The 23885-nt window shown below is 36.8% G+C and overlaps 2 protein-coding genes across 3 annotated transcripts; one reads left to right on the top strand and one right to left on the bottom strand.

Moving 5' to 3' along the window:
- The first annotated feature begins 1866 nt into the window (after positions 1 to 1866).
- On the top strand, positions 1867 to 15330 carry LOC120334523 (cubilin-like). Its single transcript, XM_039402032.2, has 3 exons — positions 1867 to 4344; positions 11137 to 11316; positions 11862 to 15330. Exons 1-3 carry the CDS (start codon positions 1867 to 1869, stop codon positions 14916 to 14918), a joined length of 5715 nt encoding a protein of 1904 aa, XP_039257966.2. The 3' UTR covers positions 14919 to 15330.
- Positions 15330 to 22482, bottom strand: LOC120334524 (proton-coupled amino acid transporter 1-like). 2 transcript variants are annotated; one of them, XM_078109500.1, is made up of 9 exons: positions 22284 to 22482; positions 21552 to 21728; positions 21259 to 21442; positions 20797 to 20973; positions 20223 to 20321; positions 19959 to 20125; positions 19238 to 19404; positions 18431 to 18626; positions 15330 to 18292 (listed from the first exon to the last, which is right to left on the bottom strand). In XM_078109500.1, the coding sequence occupies exons 2-9, from the start codon at positions 21710 to 21712 to the stop codon at positions 18052 to 18054; spliced, it is 1392 nt and encodes a 463-aa protein (XP_077965626.1). In that variant the 5' UTR covers positions 21713 to 21728; positions 22284 to 22482; the 3' UTR covers positions 15330 to 18051. The 2 variants fall into 2 exon arrangements, with proteins under 2 accessions (XP_077965626.1, XP_077965625.1); XM_078109499.1 differs by lacking the exon at positions 22284 to 22482 and adding an exon at positions 22139 to 22277.
- Between the last annotated feature and the right edge of the window lie 1403 nt (positions 22483 to 23885).

Raw genomic sequence — 23885 nt, 5'->3', positions numbered from 1 at the left:
ATAAGCATGAGAAAAATGTCCTGATTTAATCGCAGTGGTAAGTGTGGTTCTTATTCTGCGATATAAATCGATCAAATCCAATTACAAAGAAATAAGTTGAGGGGCATCGAATGTTAATGTTTTCTTCAAAAGAATGGGATATACGTCAACGCAAAATTTTACAATATTTGTTTTTGAAAAGGCGATTTTAAGACTTGAAACCCGAAAAAATCGCACCCATATCGTTGGGGTGGAAGTGGTGACTCCTCTACGGCCCATCGAATTGGGCCTCGGCCAATCAAGTTGTGTAGAGGGACTATTCACATGGCTAACACAGGCAGCTCCCGAACTCATAATAGAACTATAATGTGAAAAATCTGAACAAAATTTTGTCCCAACCCTAGGAGTATATTTTTTTGGTTCGAATATTGACAATTTTGTAAAAATTGAAAATTCTGGTAAGATAATTGAATTTTTCCTGATGGGGCCACGGCCCATATGGCCCAATTAGATGGGCCGTGGCCCCGACCCATGGGCCGTAGAGGAGTCACCACTCCTGTGGTATCGTTGTCACTAATTACTCTTTGTTTCAACAAAAATGCCGATAATACTGTCGCATATTGCTCCTCCGAATCCAGTTTTTGGATGCTGAGCTTGGATTCGCTATGCATTTTGCCCATGACATGTACGGCAAAGCATTGTTTTTGTGTCTCGCCAGCCATAGTTACTGCTCTCGTTGTGCTGCAACAATGTTCCCTGATTTAATGCAAACACTACACGAGCAGCTTTTCCGTAGACCAGCGTTCCATTATAACCCCAGTTTGGGAAGCACTGACCCAGAGTATGTAAATTTATATCGCTTTTATTTCCACATAACAGCGTGCACGATTTGAGAATTGAACGACAAAACAATTGCCTTTTGACGAAAACATGTGTAGCAAACGGCCAGATTTTTCTAGTGCTGTCACCAGACTTCTGGAATAATTATATCATCGCTGGAAAAATCTCAAATTATTTCGATGATTAGCTTATATTTCATCATGATCCGGTAATTGAAATCTGCCCGATAGTAATTTAATTGTGTCCGCTTCGGATGAAGGGAAAATTATTCGTGTTGTCATCTTCAGCGTGTACGAAATTGTTATCGGTCGCAATTGAATGTGATGTGTGTTCTAGACATACAGAATTCTTACGGTAGGCTACTCTTACGTTGTGGTAGGCATATTTATATATAGGCAGTGATGGCTTTTGGGACTTTTATTCAACGAGAAAAAAACACATACGGTACGAATTGAGCTAGAGTTATTTTCACCTAGTATGTTTGGAACAATGAATGTTAACACCCACTAACATTTGCACTCACGGATTATTGCAGTCGGGTAAATTTTCAGCCGTGGGTGTTTTCACCCATGAGTGAGTTTACTAATTGTGCACGATGGCTGCACGAATGAATAATAAATGCACGTATATAAGAAGAAAACAAAGAATAACCTCGACTTGAAAAAAACAAGATGAAACGTATGCGAACGCAAATATCTACGGGTGGAAATGCCAACAGGTGCGAAAGCTCTTGGTGAAAATATCCGTGGGTGGTGTTTTTGCTTCAATTTTAATCATCTCCTGTTGGAACCATGTTGTTTAAATACATTACATTGTGTTTCGTCACGTTGCAAACACATTAGGCCTGGGAATGAATCAGCTGTTGATAAGAATATATCTTGGATTCCAATTTTGGAGTTAGTACTCCTAACTCATCATACACGGTAACACGATGATATCTTCATCATTCTTTTTGCGCGTGTTTTTTATCTGGACAAAATGAATATATAAATGAGAGAGACTTTCAGTAAGTTTTCACATATCGCCTCGTCGCACAATAAGCCGAGGATGTCTTGCGTCAGCTTTTTTATTCTTTCGATTTTGTTTGTAACAACGTTGATACCTCGTTGGACCACAGGTTCTTTTTATGTCTTGGTGGCAGATACAGAAAAGGAGAATTCTATTGATGTTGAGATAATGAGTTATGAATCGGAAGCCTGCTGTGATCAATTATATATCTACGATGGCACAAGCGCTTCATCGACTCTCATTGCCGCGCTTACTGGCAGAGGACATGATGGAGACTCGTTCAGGTCATCGGGGTCAGCCGTTCTTATTGAATTTCGAAGTGATTGTTTGAAAAAAGATGGTGGATTTTCTTTGCAATTTTCCGATTTCATGCCGGATTTAACGAACGACGATACGGACTCCGATATGAAAAGTCTAACACTGAAAATGCCAAGAAACGAAACATTCTCAATATTTCAGGACCAAGGAATGATTTCTAGTCCGGGTTATCCCGTTACCTACCCACCGTCATCTTTTCTAACCTGGGAAATCACTTCATCCCCTGGTACATTTATTATTTTGGAAATCTTAAATTTTAATGTCCAGTATGGCGAAGAACTGCGTGTTCATGACGATTTCAATGGTGAACTTCTTTGGAAGTTGCGTACTGTAGATGTAAACATGTATTCAAGCTACAATTACGCTGGGGTGTACGAATCAACTGCTAATAAACTTCTACTGTCGTTTTCAACGTTGGAGAAACGCGTAAGTTTGCGTGGTTTTAATGCATATTTTTACTCGAAAACTCAAAAATCGCACCACATAAGTTTGAATGCAGATGACACAAATTGGCAAACGCTAACGTCACCCAACTTTCCAGAAAACTATGACAATAATATGAATATTAATTGGACTATATCAACTACAGGAGATAACGTAATTCGTGTTGAAATAGAAACTTTGAACTTAGAACCAGTTTACGACACCCTGATCATAATCGATAATAACATACCCAGCGAATGGAAGCTAATAGAATCAGTTTCTGGAATTGGCGGGGAAAAATTGGAGTACATCTCACATAGTAATACAGTTTCTTTAATATTCAACTCTGATGATTCCATATCAAGTTTTGGTTTCAAAATTAATTATAAGGTTTATCGGGTTTCAAAATCCATGGATGAAACGTTGGAATGGCAAGAAGGTCTTGTAATGAATCCTGATTATCCCAGCAACACATATATCTACAGCGATTGCTATTGGTTGATAAGAGTCAACGACGGATTTCATGTCAATTTTATTATTGATGTATTTCGTTCGTATGACGGTACTTTTACAGTTTATGATGGAGAATCAAAGTCTAATGATATATTGTGGTCTGGTACAAATGCATTATTTACCGATGGAATTAGTTTTGTATCCTCGTCCAGCGACGTTTTCGTGAGTTTGAACTTACGGTTCAGTTATTCCTTTAAATATGCCTTTCGATTCAAAGCTGTCACGTCAGAACTAAGCCGAAACTGTTTTGAAATACTTACTTCAGCACCCGATGTAATACTTTCGCCATATTATCCGAATTACTATCCTACAGGAAGCGACTGCCAATGGCTGGTTCAAGCACCCCAGCAATACACTGTCTCCGTTTACATTGACGCGATATCTCTGGGATATTATGATTCGTTGGATTTTTATGATGGCAACTCGACTGATGTGGTTCTGGCACATTGCGATATATATAATTGTAGCAACGGCATGTATATAGGAAGTTATGATTCTCAAATGCTGATAAAAATGAACAGCAGTGACAGCGATAACTCAGGAAATGGATTTTTCAAATTGAAATATACATTTTGTGAAAATTCTGTGTGTTCCGAAACGGTCATGTCTCCTAACTATCCAAATGAATATCCAAACATGTATTCTGAAATATACAGCATCGAGGTTCCAAGTGGAGTTGTCTATTTTGAATTCAAAACATTTGATACGGAGTCATGCTGTGATCATTTGGATATATATGATGGAAATTCCGTTAATTCATCACTAATCGTGCAGCTGAGCGGTTATCGTGAAGGATTCAACGGCCTAACTACTGGGCGGTTTTTAACAATGATGTTTACTACTGATGGATCAGTTACAAGATCTGGTTTCTTAATGAAATATTATAATGCCACCATTGAGAGCAATGCTGTTTATTACAATTTGTACCAAACAGACAAATATTACTATTATAATTCCCAACAAAACATTATATTATCCCCGGGATACCCAGACTTATACCCGAATGGCGTCGACTATTATTGGTATTTTCATGGGAATGCAAATAACTATAGGATTGAATTTATAGTTTACAAATTGGATTTGGATTCTTCCGATTTTTTGAAGTTTTACGAATTTTTTGGCGTTGACTCTACAAATCTTAGACATACCTTAACGGGAAATGGATATCATAGTGACTCATCTATAAGCATTCACAATACTAGATCAACAATGTGGCTATATTCGGACTCAACATTTAGTGGCGAGGGATTTAACATAGGATATGTCTATTATAGATATTAAAGTTGATTGGCAATACTTTAGCATGAGGTCTATCCTCCCGCTACATATGGTGGTGAACATACGCTGAAGTAGCATCAGTTGATTTGTATTATGACTGAAATGCGTTGTTTTCTTCTACAAATCATGTTTGAAAATTTATGTTTATATTATAGTTGTAATTGAAGTCGTAATAAAATAATTATCCTGTTCAATTTCCGTTGCATTATAGAAAACAAAATTCGTACATTATAGAAAATACCGCTTCGTTTCCAACAGTATGTATCTGTATCATTGAATCTCTGATTAGCGCAGTGCTGTATATATTCGATGATCTATAGAAACCTTGTAATCAAATCGCAAACAATAATATGTTAGTGAGGTAGTCACCTTCCTTGCAAAAAAAAAGTTGGGACTCACTAAATTTCGTAAAAATTTGACAGAATTTTATTCGCGCCAATTCTGAGTTTTCGCCGAGTGACTTTCCTTCACATGTTCTCGACAAGCTATCGAACAAGATTCTCTTTTAACATTTAAGGCTCGCAAAATAGCGAGGTCGAGATTTCTCAATTCAGCGTAGGAAATGCGTTCCTGGCATTGGCATAGTGGTTCTACCATATCAGACAACGTTGGGTAACATCCCAATGAAAAGATTCGATTATACGTGACTGGGGTCGTTTTGACATGACACTGTATTTTTTATAATTCTATCAAGCATACGCAAAACTGCGCAGTTAAAACAAAGGAGCATAAACGTATTTCAAATCCTCGACTACAAATATCAAACTACAGGTGCTTGCAAAATCTTCTAGTCTGCTTTAGACGGTTAATGGCGTAAAGTGCTGAACGATCATACAGTAATTGTGTTCAACCTTCAACAATGAGCGTTAGTATGGTTTAAAACTTTAAAGAGAATGTATTTGAGTTTAGGCCAAGTCCTCACAAATTATTCTTGAATACCACAAACGACATATTGCAACAATTTACTTCAGATACCGGTAAGGCCTAAGCTGAGCACAGAGCTTGCCGTAGAGATTGTGTATTATTGGATGGAATACCATGTAATGTAAATGCATAATGTAGTCCAGCGATAGGCTATTTTCAACGGGGAAGCGTACAACTTGACACTCTTGCCTTGACTAAACAGATGGACGACTCTGGTGTTAGAAATCAATTACCTGAATTCAGCAAACTACTTTTGTCTTCTCAAGATAGGATGCGCTTAATGTTCTTTCTCTTTCTGTTATTAGCCAGATATAACGCGATTACCTATTCCTTTTTTTGTTAGTGGAAATTTTGCGAAGCAGGCGACAGACGAAATTTCTGACTGGATTTCCCGCATCTGTGTTTCCAAGCAAGCGCTGAGGCGCTATCTAGCGATACAAAAAAGGCGCGTGCTATATAAACACATGCATCGCTCGACCAGTAGCGCCACAATTATCGTAAACCAACGAGGGTATTCGAGGGTTCGCGGCCATGCTTTCAGCGTACTTGCATGAACGGGTGTAATGGTGGTTGAAATGTATATGAGCATTTCAACCTAGCTCGTTAAGATGTCACAGAAAAAACATTCTTTAAAGTCTTAGTACGGAGTTGGAGGAACAAATCACGTGTTTTCGATACGAAGTAACTTAGTCATGCATTGTATTCAATAAATTGAGATCTATGCAATCGTTTAGTCAGCATATTTCATCATTTATATTAGCCTACCTATAAATGACCAAGTTACGTCGTGCCATTTTATCATTATATTACCGGTATTTCAGTCTAACTTCTCCCTTCGCCCTGAAATGCGTTTTTTTTCATAATTTATTGCGATTCGTATGTCTAGTACGTATTATCAGCATGATGAGAAAATAGACTACTGATTGCTAATTAGACATCCACACCAAGCCGTATAGTTGAAATATATAAGTCGTATTTTTCAATGCTGCCACACCGCCACTGCAAACGTGTTCTGGATTATAATGCTTCATAGTGAATATGATGTTTTTCAATGCAGCAGCTGAACCAACGAACACCGCTATAGTTCCAAATGTTATGATGAATGCGCTTTTGCATAATTCCAATGGCCGCAACTTTTCGTACGCAAGGCTTTCTTCGTTTTCTTCATTTCTAAATACAAATCCTGCTGTAAAATTCCTATGCAAATGAAACGAGTTCTTAGGATGCTGTTTTCTCCTGCAAAGTCTTGACGAATTTAAAATTGCATCTAATCTAATTAATGCCTTGTAATAATTATTTGACACATGTAGTGATATTGCATATTTTATGTTGATTTAATTCAGTGCCTGAGTTCATGACCTTTCATGCAGTTATTATCTTGCTTTGGCCTACCCCTAGTGTATACAATGTATCTTGCTTTTTTGTTCATGAAGTAAACAGAGTACTCTGAAATATCGAGTTTATTCTGGATAATATTCTACACTCCGGTATAGAAATCAAGGGTAGAAATATTATTACAACACATACCTTTCATTTTCTCCATCATTGCTGGACGCGTCACCAGCTGCCAAGTCTCCTATTGGTTTAAATGTGGTTCCAGCTTTTTCATGAAAGTCAAGGCTTCAATCACTGCGGGTAGAATTATAGCCAACGTAGTTGTGAGAGTTGTTCCTACGAGCGAAATGTAATTTCCGAAGCTTGGAACAGCAATTGCACATACACCTGATATGTTAAAAATGATTGTATATCAGGCATAATTGATTTATATTCTCGACCCCTGAAAAATATTTCCTGTGCATTTCCTCCGCTAGCATCGTCTTTCTTTTTATTCGCAACAATGGCTTATCAGCAAGGAAGCATCAGACAGTAGCTTCCGCACGTTTTTACTCATAGTACATTACCTCGTTTTCGGTTTTGTTTGTGTGTAATTACCGGTAGTTATATTTCCGAAATAAAGGTAAATTTTAATTAAACGTTCGATATTTATATCGGAATAGTTTTGAGTTTTCTGAAAAGTCAAAATCTGTTCTGAAAAGCTGACATAGATTAGGCTAAAATTAGTTTTTGATAAAAGGATGTTAGCAAATTGACTGCAAGGATATATTAATCACAAAACCTTTTTTAAAACAGTAGAACATTTACAACGGTGAAACACGAGAAAATTTCTTAGAATGCCAAGCCTAAGATGATTCATCAATACTTTATTACTGCAAGATTTTTGGCGCAAAACCACTTTTTATAACTTTTATATAAACACATAAAAAACTACGAATTCGGAAAATTCTGGAAACACCTATAATCACATGCAAATAGTCACAGGAAAATGTAGCAATTGATGCTTTAATTATCCATTGGAAATATTTAGTTTTAAGTTTCGAATCCTGGTTAATAGATGCAAACGAACGAAAAGAGCAAACGAATATAAGACGCGAGCAATTTCATAGAACCTGAACGAAAGGGCCATGCCCAAATATCTGGTTATGAAAATGACCGCTACCGACGGACTGCCGTCGCATCTTGTTTCGTAGCGATATCGTTTATTACAATTTTAGCTGAAGCAATGCGCCCCGAACGAAGATTGAAAAAGTACACAGCTAATTCTTATTATACGGTTCTGAGAAACATTGAAGACACTGAGGGCGTTGTGACACTGTCGATCTGTTCTTCTGGGTGTGCCTGTTAGCGTGTGCTGTGGTTGGTAGGGTGCAGTTGTTTGAGTGTGGTTGGTTTTCGGTTGGATTCTGGTCATGAGTGTCTGTGGGAGTGCATCTGGTCTCCGGTGGGTTATCGGGGGTGTTTGTTTGTAGTTTTGTGACTGCGGGATGGGGATTTGTTGAATGTGTTTATGCTAGACAGTAGGCTGATATTATTGTTTCAGTACAGTGTCATTGCAGTTATTTTAGCGTTGTATTTTTGGTTGTTGTCAGGAAATTAGCTATCATCAGTACTGTTCAAAGTGTTTTTATTGTGTATATTCTGTTTTCTTGCATTGTGCTGCCTGGTACTTGTCGCTTTATTGTATGCTTGTCGTTTTGTTTGGAGAATTTGGTTGTGTTGAGATTGTTAATTAATAAATAAAATAGTATAAATTGAAGTGAATATTGAGAGAAAACTTGACGCCAGACCATATTGGCAGATATTCTTAACTTGGATAATTATTACATAGACTGCCGGTACGCTACACAGCATTCACCAGCTAAAAAGAACGGCAGATCAAATTCACCACAGGCTAACCAGTGTTTTGCAGCCGATGGTTGGGTAGCTAGCTTGTGGACCAAACCATGGTGTAAAGTATTGCTATTGTGTCAAAGACTGTAAAAACACAATGTACAGTATAGATATCATCGTCATGAGTTATTTTGGGAAAGTATTCTGGCGTCCTCATTGCATTTTCCAGAGGTAGAATCTGTGAATTTTCAAGAAAATTATTGTTATATTTATTTACTCATCACAAATTCAATGCAAATCATATAGGAAAGTTAGTGTATCGCGCTTTGAGTTGGCGATGTAGACTACGTCATTACATTAAACTTATAACAAGAGAACAATGCTCAAATATACGGACACGCAGACAATTCCTCGAAAATCATATGCGGTGACTTACCAGGTACCGTGACGGTACAGGGATTTTCATAGATATTTTAGGTCCTGTGACAATGATCCATTCTTCTTGATTATATTGAAATATCTCGTGCTATGAGTCAATTATGTACCGTATCAGGTACCACAGTTAAATATTTCACATAAAAACGTTACTAAATAACATGCGCCAACTTAACACCACCTGAATCGGGGTACAACTTTCGGTACAGTGACTGTCATAGCCGTTTAGGGCTGATGGACAACTCGACTACACGGACAACTCACCAGGCCTAGCTGTAGTCGAGTTGTCTCTGGTGAGTTGTCCGTGTGTAGTCTAGTTGTCTGCCTCCCATTTCACATGTACCGTGGCAATGATCTATTCTTCTCCATTCAATTGCAACGTGAATTGAAATACCAAGTAATCCATGTCCTTCCCTTCTCCATTATTGGAACAAAATTTAAAAAAAATCTCTTCTCAGATATTCCCATGCGGTACGGTACGTTAACTTACCAATATACCTATGATGCCAGACGCTTCTTCTTTGCAAAACCAACTAATTCGATTTATCACGGTATTATAACAGCAGATACCACAGTCTACAAATATATTCACACCAAGCGAAGCAGTATAGTACGGTTTACCGTACCTTTAGCATCACCGGTGGCGGTAACCTCAAAAAATAATTTTTGAGTAGCATCGAATTGCAGAATCCGCCTTCACGCCGACGTTCGATGGCACGTGATCATGCGTCCGCAGAACGTTCGGTGACGTCATAGCAAACGAAAACAAATATCACAGAGCTAACAGAAATATTTTAAATAGAGAAAAATTTCATCTTCAACCACTAAAAATTTCAAAGCAATTGGTCCAGTAATCAAAGAGAAAAGCGACTTTTGAGATTTTCCACTAGGTGTCCAAGAGTGTCAAAGAACAACAACAACATAATATTGAAACGATCCATAGGTTCACTCGCGTGTCCAATAACTGTAAATAAAATACGCTGTGCGTGCTGTAGAGGAGTACTGTGGTATGAACAGGTAGACCAAGGTCCTTGGTATAGTTACAACATTTTTATGATTGGACCCATGAGTATTAGAATCTAAAGACATTCGTACCTGTTTTAATTTCTATCTATAGCATTTGAATCCTCGGGCGCTTGCACCCACACCACAAACATTTGCACTCACCTATAGTTGCACTCGGATGAATTTTCACCCGTGTGCGAGTTTACTAATTGTACACGATAAACTAGCTTCTTCGCGAATGAATAATAAATACTCGCAGATAAGAAGAAAACAGTCTCGAATTGAAAAGATGAAGATGAATACGTACGTGAACGCAAATGCCTAGTTATGGGTGCAAATAAGAGTTGGATCAATTGTCATTTGTGATTGATGTAATTAATTACAGTTTTTCATGTAATTGAGGCATTTTCATTCTGTGTAATTGTAAATGTAATTTGCTAAAATTTCGACTCAATTACACCAGGGGTCACCAAACTACGGCGTTCTTTCATTTGGCACGCAATAACACGAAAAAGGGCAAAATATTTTTCCAAGGGGCGTTAAAACAGATTTTCAGTCGTGGTTGTAAACAATACCTCATTTTGCGATTTCGCATGCTTTTCGTTAGTTTTTAGTTGTGTTTCGGAAATTTAAGTTTGCATCAAGTAAGTGAATCATCATATTGCCTTCTTAGGAGTTGTAGTTTAATTAATAGTAATAATCAAAATTTAGTCTAAAAATGGCTTTGATAAAATAGGCTAAATCCATGGAAACACTGGCTGTCAGGTTTGATTCTGACTCGGAATTTTTTTAAGGGTAGCGGTAGCGTCAAGGGTAAGGACTGCTTCGCTCTGTGTAACTTGTCCATATATTTAGGCATTGCTCTGTTGTAATTGTAATGTAATTTGATATTTTTGCACGGAGTAATTGCAATTGTAATTGAACTGAATTAATGTAATTGATCCAACTCTGACGCAACTGCATGTGGCTATAAACGCCTACGGGTACAAAAGCTCTAGGCGCAAATATCTGTGGGTGGTGTTTTTTGCTTCAATTATTAATCATCTCTTGTTATGAATGTAGTTCAAATACATTACATTGTGCTTCGTCACGTTGCAAACACATTAGGCCTGGGACTGAAGCAGCTGTTGATAAGAATATATCTTGAATTCTAATTTTAGAGTTGATACTCCGAACTCATTTTGTACGCTGATACTTGAATCATGCTTTTTGCGCGTGTTTCATCTGGGCAATATAACAATATAAATAAGAGAGGGTTTCAGTAAGTCTTCACATATCTCCCCATCGCACAATAAGCCGAGGATGTCTTGCGTCAACTATTTTGTTCTTTCGATTTTGTTTGTAACAACGTTGATACCTTGTTGGACCACAGCTTCTTTCTATGTCTTGGTGGCAGATCCAGAAAATGAGAATTCTATAGTTGGGGTAAGCATGAATACATATATTAATTTAACATGAAAAAGTGCCCAACGGTGAACCTTTGTGCCATGTATATAGAACTAAATATTTGACAAATGTATTCCTATTCACAAAACTCACATAGGCGATGAATATTCCTGAATACACAACGCCGGGAGTTGGTATTATGGTACAGATCAGGGTGCTTTCCTTTCGACTGCTATGATAGTGTGGCGGATTGTGTTCGACTCCTTCAATTTTTAATTCGTACAGGAGTAAGCGGGCTCAGAGCAATGGTTTCAACTTATGTATTTTCCACTAGCGCTGATATTACTATTACCGGCTGACTCAAGTTTTTTTTTTTTTTAACAGTAAAGAATAATGCCTTTTTATTTATCGATCATATGTCTTGAGCGAAATGGAGCATAAAACCACTCACAGTATTACATAACTGTGTTCCAAACAATTTTTTTTTCAATTAATTTTTTGAAAATCTGCTGGTTTGGAAAATATTTGACTATAGGGATCCTAAAGAGGTATAGCTCATTCAAATTAAAACATCTTATTTCCAGGATTTCTTTACCCATTCACGCAGCAGGCGAGCACTTACAGATCCTGACGATATACTTGACAATTTGGTACTTGATATTTACGAGGGAAGTGGAATGGGAAGCGGGGATGGAGAAATACTAAGTCGTGAACAGACTTTGGAGTTTTTCGTTAAAAACTCAGATTCGCATAATTCTGCAGAAATGACCTTACGAGATGCCATGCCAGGAAATGCAGTACTAACCAATTTTATTATTCATAATCACGGGCATGTTTACAAATTTGATAAACGACAGAGTAGCGAGAAAAAACAAGCTGAGCGAGAATATGAAAATGCTATTAATACTGGGTATAGCACGATGCTGGTCGGAAATATCGGTCCACAAGACTCGACATATTCCGAATCAGGTGATACTCAGGAAGTTATAGCAATCCTGAACGTTCGCCCAAATGACGTATTATCCGTGTCGCTTTCATATGTAGTTCCCATTACCTATGAATCTGTACAATATTTGAAAGATACATACAAAACGAATGTTACAATTCAACTTGAAGAAAGCACAACAAGTATACAAGGTGTAATATTATCACCTAATTATCCTGAATCCTATCCAAACAACGCTGACTTATCTTGGTATATAAATGTTCCTAGCGGATTATTAATTGATGTCGAGATTATAAGTTACGAGTCCGAAGCCTGCTGTGATCATTTATACATCTACGATGGCACAAGCGCTTCATCTACTCTCATGTCTGCGCTTTCTGGCGAAGGACATGATGGGAACTCGTTTAGATCATCCGGGTCAGCCGTTCTTATTAAATTCCAAAGTGATTGTTTGATAAACGAGGGTGGATTTTCTTTGCAATTTTCCGATTTCAAGCCGGATTCAACAAACGACGATACGGACTCCGATATGGAAAATCCAACACTAAAAATGCCAAGAAACGAAACTTTCTCAATATATCAGGATCAAGGAACGATTTCTAGTCCGGGTTACCCCGTTACCTACCCACCGTCATCTTTTCTAACTTGGGAAATCACTTCCTCTCCTGGTACATTCATTGTTTTGGAAATCCTATATTTTGATGTCCAATCTGGCGAAGAACTGTGTGTTTATGGAGATTCCAATGGTGACGTTCTTTGGAAGTTCAGTACTGTAGATGTAGACATATATTCAAGCTACAACCAGCACGTTGGAGTGTACGAATCAGCTGCTAATAAACTTCTACTTTCGTTTTCCACGTTGGGTAAAAACGTAAATCTACGCGGTTTTAATGCATATTTTCATTCTAAAACTCTAATCCCCACGTCTGACTCGCATTATATCAGTCTGAATGTAGATGACACAAATTGGCAAACGCTAACGTCACCCAACTTTCCAGAGAATTATGACAATAATATGAATATTAATTGGACTATATCAACTACAGGAGATAACCTCATTCGTTTTGAAATAGAAAATTTGAACTTAGAGCCAGTTTACGACACTCTGACAATAATCGATGATAACATACCTAACGTTGGAAAGCGGATAGGATCAGTTTCTGGAATTGGCGGGGAAAAATTAGAACACATCTCATTTAATAATATAGTTTCTATACTATTCAAATCTGATGATTCCATAACAAGTTCTGGTTTCAAAATTAATTATAAGGTTTATCGCGTTTTAAAATCCATGGATGAAACGTTGGAATGGCAAGAAGGTTTTGTAATGAATCCTGATTATCCAAGCTACACTTATATCTACAGCGATTGCTATTGGTTGATAAAAGTCAACGACGGATTCCAGGTCAATTTTGTTATTGATGAAATCGATTTGTATAACGGTAACTTCACAGTTTATGATGGCGACTCAAAGTCTCATGACATACTGTGGTTTGGTACATATGTGTCATTCAGTCATGGAATTAGTTTTGTATCTTCGTCCACGGATGTTTTCGTGAGTTTGAACTTATGGTACAGCGATTCGTGTAGATATGCCTTTCGCTTCAATGCTGTCGCGTCAGAACTAACTCGAAACTGTTTTTATCCGGAAACACTCACTTCAGCACCCGATTCAATACTTTCGCCAAATTATCCGAATTACTATCCTGCAGGAAGCGACTGCCAATGGCTGGTTCAAGCACCTCCGTCATACACTGTCTACGTTTACATTGACCTGATATCACTGGGATATTATGATTCGATCAATTTTTATGATGGCAACACGACTGATGTGGTTCTGACACATTGTGAACGATATTATTGCTACAACGGAATGCGTATCAAAAGTTATGATTCGCAAATGCTGATAAAAATGAATAGCAGTGACAGTGATAACTCAGGAAATGGATTTTTCAAATTGAAATATACATTTTGTGAAAATGCGATGTGTTCCGCAACGGACGATTTCACTAATACTGTTATGTCTCCTAACTATCCTAATGATTATCCAAACATGTATTCTGAAATATACAGCATCGCGGTTCCAAGTGGTGTTGTATATTTTGAATTCAAAACATTTGATACGGAGTCATGCTGTGATCATTTGGATATATATGATGGAAATTCCGTTAATTCATCACTAATTGTGCAGCTGAGCGGTTATCGTGAAGGATTCAACGGCCAAGCTACTGGACGGTTTTTAACCATGATGTTTACTACGGACGTTTCAGTCACAAGATCTGGTTTCTTAATGAAATATTATAACGAGAGCAATGCTGTTTATTACAATTTGTACCAAGCAGGCGAATATTACTCTTATTATGATGATTACCGACAAAATATAATCTTATCCCCGGGATACCCAGGCTTATATCCGAATGGCGTCGACTATTATTGGTATTTTCATGCGAATGCAAATACCAATAGAATTGAATTTATAGTTTACAAGTTGGATTTGGATTCCTCTGATTTTCTAAAGTTTTACGAATATTTTGGCGTTGACTCTACTAATCTTAGATATACCTTAACGGGAAATAGATATCATAGTAGCCCAGGCATATACATTTACAATATGAGAGCAACAATGCGGCTATATTCGGACTCAACATTTAGTGGCGAAGGATTTAACATCAGATATATCTATTATGATTATTAAAATCGATTGGTGCTACTTGAGAGTAAGGTCTACACTCCCTTTGGCGCTTTAACTTGAGATCTACGGCTGTATTATCACTCACGCGGTAGACCTCTGGGTGTAGATCGGTATGCTCCACGCTAAAGTAACACCAATTGATTTGTATTATGACTGCGTTGTTTTCTTCTACAAATCATATTTGAAAATTTATGTTTCTAATTTTATTTTAAGTCGTAATAAAATAATTATCCTGTTCCATTTGTGTTGCATTACAGAATACATACGTCAGAGTCGGCCAACCTTTTTGGCCGACGGGCCATATTTAGTTTACTAATAACTGCGCGGGCCACTTAACATGGTAATTATATTCTAGTTTTGCTACACTGACCAAAAGTTAATGAAAAAACAAACAAAACCCTCGCACCAAACTTTCTCAATAATAAGAACAATAAAAAAAAACGAAGATACAGTAAAGTCAACAAAGTTTTTTCTACACGTAGACTATTTAGTGTGAAGTTTGGCACTGTTTTTCGCTAACAAGTTTGTCAATATTCACTGAAAAGGACGATGTAGCAATGCAAAGCGAATTTTCCATATGACTGTCAGAAATTAGTGATCTCAGAGGGAATTTGACATGGTTCATCTGTGAAAAAACTTGCTTGTACGAGTACGTGCTGCCAAATTATGAGGTCATTAAAACTGCCATTCTGCCCAAGTGTGTAAGCTACTATTTATGTATCGATTTCTTCCAGTTGGGGATGGCACTCATGGCTCGTTTGAAAGGGCTAGCAGAGCGCATTTCAGGAAAATAAACAAATTTTTTGTATCAAATCTTCATATTAACTACATCACTCGAAAAATAAAAGTTTTACTCAATTTTTTTTTTATTTCGAAAATACAGCGCGGGCCACTTGAAACTCCTCGACGGGCCACATGTGGCCCGCGGGCCACGGGTTGGACGACCCTGAGTCATACGTTAAGGAAAATACCATTTCGTTTCCAACATTATGTTTCTGAATCATTTAACGATGTTTTATAGAAACATTGTAATCAAATCGCAAACAATAATATGATAGTGAGCAGTCAACTTTCTCGCAAAAAAAAAATTGGGACACACTTAATTTCGTAAAAATCCGACATAATTTTATTCGCTCCAATTCTGAGTTTTCGCCGATTGACTTTCCTCCACATGTTCTCGACAAGCTATCGAACAAGATTCCTTTTTAAAATATGAGGCTCGTTAACTAGCGAGGTCGAGACTTTTCTATTTAGCATAATAGAGGGTTCCTAGTAATGGTTCTACCAGACGATGTTGGGCAACAACGTCTATGAGAATCTTCGATTGTACATAGATAGGGTCGTTTTGACATGACAATGTATTTTTTGATATTGTATATACTACACAGTAAAAACAAAGGAGCAAAAACGTTTCCACTTATCTCTGCTATTCTGCACTTGAGTCGTAACTACCGGGAGATAATCACGTACATAAAACTGATAACAACTCAGTTCGAAACCAACATCTGAATAGCGTAATTTTTTGGCATTTTCGAGCATAAATTGACTATTCATGAAATGTATTACAATGCCTACTCTAAGAATATCTGCAGTATATCTCTATAATTGTTACTCCGCACAAATTCCAGACGTATTTCTAATCGCCGACTACATAAATTAAGACATGCGTGCAGGCCCTTGCTAAATCTGCTAGTCTACTTTAGACGGCCAGTGAGGTCAAGTGCTGAAAGATCAGTGATTGTGTTCAACAATGAACGTTGGTATGGTTTAAAACTTTAGAGAGAATATATTGGGGCTTAAATCAAGTCTTTACAAATTGTTTCTTGAATACCACGAACAGCATATCGCAATTTGTTTTTGACAGACCCGGCTATGTGTTCCTAAACAGTAACAATTTACGTCGATACCGGTGAGGCCTTAGCTTAGAACCGGGCTTGCCGTAAAGATTGCGGATTAGTCTGATGAAATGCCATGTAATAGAATGTAGTCTAGCGATAGTAGGGTGACCATATTTCCAAACCCTAAAAGGAGGACACATTGTTTGGTAGAACCGTAAATATGGAACCGCATTTCATCTGTGTATGAGATATACATTATAATATATCTACTAAATTCCCTAGAATTAAATATAAAAGTGACAATAGACGAAATGACAACAATGAAATAACGCATTTTTATTGTATTAAAAAAATAGGCAGGACAATCGATTGATTTTCTCTTAGACCATGAGTATTTGGCAGTTCCTTTAATCGTCTCCAACATTGCTGGGTTATTTTTTTTAATATCGTGAAACTGGGTATATTGGCGTAATTTTCTGTCCAAATCCAAATTTTCATAAATTGCGATATACGAGGTGAATGGCGTAAAACCTAATTGTGAAACAAAACGATTTTACGTAGTAAACGAGTAAGCATAAGAAGTGTGCATCTAATTAGAGTAAACCCGTCTGCATGCTATCACCAGAGTCATTCTCTGCTATCACATCGCAATGCATTGCTTGTCATGTGTATAATGATAATTACAAGTCTCTACTGACTTTGTAATTTTCTTAACATATCAAAAACTTTCGATAATATAGGAGAATTTTAAATATTTAATCCCGTGAAAAAAGGAGGACATTTTGACATTTTAGAGCGTCCTCGGAGGACACAAATTTTTTAACGAAAAAAAAGGACAAATCCTTCAAAAGGAGGACGTATGGTCACCCTAAGCAATAGGCTATTTTCAATGGAGAAGCGTAAAACTTTAAACCCTTGCTTTTGCTCTGCTATTAGAAATCAATTACCTGAATTCATCTTACTTCTTTCGCCTTCTCGAGATAGGACGAGCATATACTCTTTCTTTTATCTCGCCGTTATTAGTCAGATATATATAACGCGATTACCAATTCTTTTTTTGTTAGTGGAATTTTTACGAAGCAGGCGGCAGACGAAATTTCTAAGCAACCGCCTCTGGCGCCATCAGGGATGTAAATGTACGAGTTACGTCGAGTCATTTTATTATTATATCACCGATACTTAAATATAGCTTTCGCGTCTCCTCTCGCCGTGACATGCTATTATTTTCATAATTTATTGCGATTCCTAAATTTAGTGCGTGTTTTCAGCATGATGAAAAATAAACTACTGATTGCTAATTAGACATCCACACCAAGCCGTATAGTTGAGTTGAAATACGTCGTATTTTTCAATGCTGCCACACCGCCACTGCAAACGTGTTCTGGATTATAATGCTTCATAGTCAATATGATGCTTTTCAATACAGCAGCTGAACCAACGAACACCGCTATAGTTCCAAATGTTATGATGAATGCGTTTTTGCATAATTCCAATGGCCGCAACTTTTCGTATGCAGGGCTTTCTTCGTTTTTTTCATTTCTAAATACAAATTTTACTGTAAAATTCCTATGCAAATGAAACGAGTTCTTAGGATGCTATATTCTCCTGCAAAGTCTTGTCAAATTTGAAATTGTATCTAATCTAATTAATGCCTTGTAATAAATATTTGACACATACCTTTCATTTTCTTCATCACTGCTGGACGCGTCACCAGCTGTCACGTCTCCTATTGGTTGATATGTGGTTCCAGCTTTTTCATAAAAAGTCAAGGTTTCAATCACTGCTGGGAGAATTATAGCCAACGTAGTTGTGACAGTTGTTCCTACGAGCGAAATGTAATTTCCGAGGCTTGGAACAGCAATTGCACATACACCTGATGTGTTAAAATTATTGTATATCAAGAATAATTGGGTTTCATTTTCGACCCCTGAAAAATACGCATTTTCGCGAAATACGCGAGCATGGTCTTTCTTTACATTCGCGACAATGGCTAATCAGGTATTAGCCATTTGCTTTCGTACGTTTTCAATCAGAGTTTATAACCTCGTTTTCGGCTTTGTTCGTATTTAGCGAAAATATATTAATCCCAACTTTTTGTAAAACAATAGAACCTTCACAATGGTAAAATATAGGAACATTTTTCATGATGCCAAACCTAAGATGTTTAACCAATACTTCATACTTTTGCAAGATTAATGCATAGCATAACTAACTTTAGAAATGTTGTTTCGTTGATTGAACTAGTCGACTTTTTTATCAACTTTTCTATCAAAACATAAAAAACTACAAAATCGTGAAATTCGATACAAACTCACAGAAAACTAAAGGAGTGAAGCTTGGGCGGTTGGCTTGATATCAATTATTACGTCACGTTTAACTGACATTATTAGGTATTGTTGCAGCACCATTCAAGAAAGCCCACAAGCGTCCATTGAAATTCGTGAAACACCTTATCACATGCAAATGCAACATGCAAATACTCACAGGAAAATGTAGCGATTAATGCTTTGATTGTCCATTGCAAATACTTAGTTTTAAGTTTTGAATCCTGATCAATGGATGCCCTTATGATTTCCATTATAACATAAAATTGTAGAGGATAGGTGACGAAAAGAGCAAACGAATATAAGATGCGAGCGGTTTCATAGAATCTGAACAAAAGTGACAAGTCCAAATATCTGATTATGAAAACGGCCCGCTACCGCTAGATTACCTAAATTATTGTATATCAGGCATAATTAGTTTATATTCTCGACCGCGTGTCTCGCGTTGCAGCGATATCGTTTATTACAATTTTATCTAAAACAATGCGTCCCAAAGCAAAATTGAAACTACACATGCTACCGTAATTCCTATTAAAATCAGATAGTTCTGAATAATAGTTATATATTGTAAATTGCAAATAACTAGGAAGCAACCTTGATTATATAAATCTGTTTTCATTTTTATAGCAGGTTTAGTTTTGGTGCGGCATACACCACCTAAAAAAAACGACAGATCAAATTCACCACAGACTAACCGGTGTTTTGCAACCGATGTTTTAGTAACTAGCCTGTAGTGTAGACTAAATCATGGTGTGACTGTAAAGCCATATATATAGTCAAACTCAAATAAAATTGCTATTGTGTCAAAGACTGTAAAAATGCGGTGTTCTAGCTATATGTTGATAATTATCCCTAATAATATTACCAACGGTTTTACTTACGGAGTAATCGGGAGATTCAGTGTAATACTTCCACAAGCTTTCGAGCCAAACTTCAAGTATCCAATAAATCCAAACACAATGTACAGTATAGATATCATTGTCATCCCGATATAGATAATTTTGGGAAAGTATTCTGGCGTCCTCATTGCATTTTCCAGAGGTAGAATCTGTGAATTTTCAAGCAAATTATTTTTATATTTATTTAGGCTATTCATCGCATTGACGATGTAGGCTAATTCATTAGACTTATGCTAGAATACTCACCACTCCTATGCCTTCAAAGGCATATATGACGCCACCAACGAACAAAGGAAAATCAGTTATTTCTGCTATAAAAGGCCTTGATGTCACGGGCGGCAAATTCTTAAATAAGAATAAAATGCGTTAAATCACTACAAAATATTTGTGCTTGATATATTTATATACATAAATTATATACTTGTACTGTGTGCAAATCATTTCTCAGAGTAAATTATTCTGAATACTTGAATTTTATTTCATTAAATTATTTCCAGGTTTTATGTTTGGCATGAAACTATAGTACAAATGCAATACGAAAGGCGGGTGATAAGCTATTTAGATCAGTGAATTGAAAAAGCAAGTATTTTCTTAATCGAAAAGTAGTAGGCCTGTGAGAGAAAAGGGAATGCAGAACAAAACGTATTTGATTGGGTTCCATTTCATTTCCATTCCATTCCATTTTTTGAACCCATACTAATCCTAACCCATGGATTTAGCAACCTCATATATATTGAACCCGCGGATATACAGGTGCAAATGTATGGGTTCAAATACACGATCACCATTTGATTGATTTCAAAATCGATAAAGCAGTTACCGGTGTTAAATATCTCAATATCATCCCAACGGAAATCAGAATTGCGGCATTCGCAGCTGTTGAAAACCAAGCAAGCACAGGAAGATTTTCAATAAGTGTGAGCAAGATAACCGGAATGATGAGCAATGCCATAAAAACTCGATTTCCTGGTATATTCTCCCAGTAAACGGCGAAAACCTGTAGAAATAAAAATGTCAATATTAGTAATCGCCAACAGAAGCGTAACAATACCATGAAGGAAAAAATTTATTCAAGAGACAGCAGAACCAATTTCTTATTCCATTTCCATCCAGACAAAAGGTGGAATTAGAGTGCAACATTAGCTACTACTAAATTGGTTAGGCTATGTTGAACTAGAAAGTTTTCAATATTAAGAACAGCAGAATCCCGCGTTTGAGTGCCCACTGAAATATGAAACACAAACGTTCATAAAAAGTAAATAAAGCTCTAAAGTTAAAATACCTGTCGTATATTTTGACCAACAAATAAGACAAAGACGCAACAAATTCCGAATTGAGTCAGAACAAGACAAGCGTTGACAAAAATTCTAGCTTTTGATGCATGGGGTTGTAATCTTTGAATGGGACCATATAATACACTATAATATCCAAGGTCGCCGTAGTCCAGGGCTGATAAATTCAGCTTTCTGTAATGAAAATTAGGACATTTTGTTAGAAAATTTTCCGCTTGATTACGGCAATGAAATTAGAGGCAGAATTGAGTAAAAACAAACAACAAATAGCTGAAATACCAACTTGCATAGGTATCTTGAACTTTTAACCAATATCTGCATACAGTGCATGTTTATGAGGGCTATCAAAACCATATAAATTGGTCCAGCAATTATGCCTGCATGCCTCACGCCCCAAGGTAGCATCAGAAGACCGGGCCCGATACTTCCTTTAATTAAATGCATCAAACATCCGATGTTGCTGTGATAAGAAATAAAACATTAAAAATGTACACTTGTCAATGTTTTGACAAAAATAGTGAAGAACAATCAATTTCAATGATCAATATGCTCATCTAAGTGTATTGAATTCGGTTTAATTTCAAATGCCAGGTATCAACGTTAATTTTAGAAGAGGGACAAGTGTACACCTCACACTCAGATTTGACGTTGTATAGACACAAACCAATCAATCGTCAAATCATATAAGAAAGGAAAAGGGTTCGATACACATCCCATTTTCATTGTTCTTGGTAGTTACATTTTCAACCTTCGATATGATATAATTCTCATATACAGATATTCAAGGCTCAATATACTGGGAGTAGGAGCCACAGTTCGAAAAATACTCTAGAAATGCCATTTCAGGTTAAGACATTATAAATATATTACCTAATGCGTCGTTGGTGGTCCTCCAAAATAAATAACGAGGACAGGCTTGATCTTGAGGACGTTGACATTTTGAAGCTTTTTTATATTTATATATATATATATATTATATCAAAGTTGAATAAGTATTATTTGTAACATGCCTCACCTATGTATATGTCTGCAAGTACGAATTATCGTTATTGATCATGCAATGGAGCCTGTTAAATTTATCAAGCCTTTAGCTACATGGTTTGACAGTGGCGTACGCGCCGAAACGTTACTTGCCCTCCGTAACGCTTATTCTGAAGCAGTCGAGAACAACCTTGCAGAAAGATTGGCCATACTCATAAAGCTGTCACGATTTGCTCTCGCCTAGACTGCTAATTGGCCTAAAAGACGGTAATCCAAAACATGGTTAAGCCTTTTTTTCTCGATTTCTCTCTGGGAATAAATATGAAATCGGATTTACTAACAAGTTTTAAAACAAGACCTCTTATATTTCACTGAATGACGAAAATTTACGATCATAGTGAAAGCGACATGACAAAAAACATTACAGAATATTATATACATACTTCGAATAAATACAATATCATTTCCCTTAGCTGCAGTTAATCTCGCTGATTCTCTTTCACTTCAGTTTAGGTGACAAAACAGCCTATTTTACTCACAGACGTTTGCTATCCTGAGGCTTTTCTGATCGAAGTGTCTAAATGTTCATTCATCAAAACCGCAAATCTCAATGGTTATTACTAATTTAGACTCTTACAGTGAGACTCAAGACGCACCAAAGTTTTCCCTGTGTGTAGGCTATTGAATATTATAATATTGCGATGATGGTAAATCACTATCACTCGATGCCCTGAATGGTTGCACTCAAGTTTATAACATTTCAAATATCCGAATTTCTGCATCTTAAATTACCTAATTACCAATATGAACTGACATGCCATAAACACCCTTATTGCAAGCGTACTTACTGTAAATGCGTTGTTTTCATATGAGCGTGGCTTGAAAGAAATAACTGACAAACCGAGAATTGATCTGAGTTTCCTGCCCTGAAGGATGGGTTGTACGCAAAAAGTTCTGAGTAGTGATGAAGTATGGCTTCCGGAGAATGTCGAAAGTCGACAATTAAGCAATTCATTGTCATGAAATTACATTTGGTTCAAATGACTTGATTGACACAACCTTGCGCTCGTTGGCGTAACGTTCTTCCTGACTGAACTGCTGCTCGGTTATAGGGTCAAGGCCACATAAAAATCAGTGTACTTCACTACCAGTGTACTTCTATCAGTGTACTTTTAAATTTGCATTGCTCGGTGGTGACGCACTCGCTCTATCAAATTCCTATTCGATAAGTGCTTAGGTATATAAGACCTGACTTTTTGGAACGGCCATCTCTAAATACAATTTTGAAATTCAATTAAAATAAGTATTTGGTACAATAACCAGTGGATATCGCTCGTGGGTAAGAAGCATGCGACCGCATCTCGAGTAAAACCAAGCGGAAGACGAATGCCATGCTAAAATAAAATAGGTTTGAAATAGTTATATTAAATATCGTGGAATTACAATATATTCCGATACGTTGTTATTCTATTGGATAATCTGAATAAATTACGTTATTACTTAAGTAATAACGTTTTACATTTTTCAACTTGTTGATAAATAAACAAGATAGCGATCGGAGACCGCCGACTTTATCGATCTTCCACACACACACAAACGAAAGAAAAATAAATTAAATGATTAATAACTCACCAAT

This window comes from Styela clava, chromosome 15, assembly GCF_964204865.1.
Source record: "Styela clava chromosome 15, kaStyClav1.hap1.2, whole genome shotgun sequence".
Lineage (NCBI taxonomy): Eukaryota > Metazoa > Chordata > Ascidiacea > Stolidobranchia > Styelidae > Styela > Styela clava.
The sequence above is the reverse complement of the archived record's forward strand: the minus strand, read 5'-3'. Positions and strand labels throughout refer to the sequence as shown.

Bases quoted from the DNA above. Each gene is read 5' to 3' on its own strand.
- LOC120334523 (XM_039402032.2), top strand. From the start codon at position 1,867: ATGTCTTGCGTCAGCTTTTTTATTCTTTCGATTTTGTTTGTAACAACG. The intron at 4,345-11,136 runs GTCTATTATAGA...ATAACAATATAA, and splicing joins AGGGATTTAACATAGGATAT to ATAAGAGAGGGTTTCAGTAA. The intron at 11,317-11,861 runs GTAAGCATGAAT...TCTTATTTCCAG, and splicing joins ATGAGAATTCTATAGTTGGG to GATTTCTTTACCCATTCACG.
- LOC120334524 (XM_078109499.1), bottom strand. From the start codon at position 22,206: ATGTCAACGTCCTCAAGATCAAGCCTGTCCTCGTTATTTATTTTGGAG. The intron at 21,729-22,138 runs GTAATATATTTA...TTCTTATCACAG, and splicing joins GACCACCAACGACGCATTAG to CAACATCGGATGTTTGATGC. The intron at 19,405-19,958 runs GTAAGTAAAACC...ACTTTTGTTCAG, and splicing joins CTGAATCTCCCGATTACTCC to ATTCTATGAAACCGCTCGCA.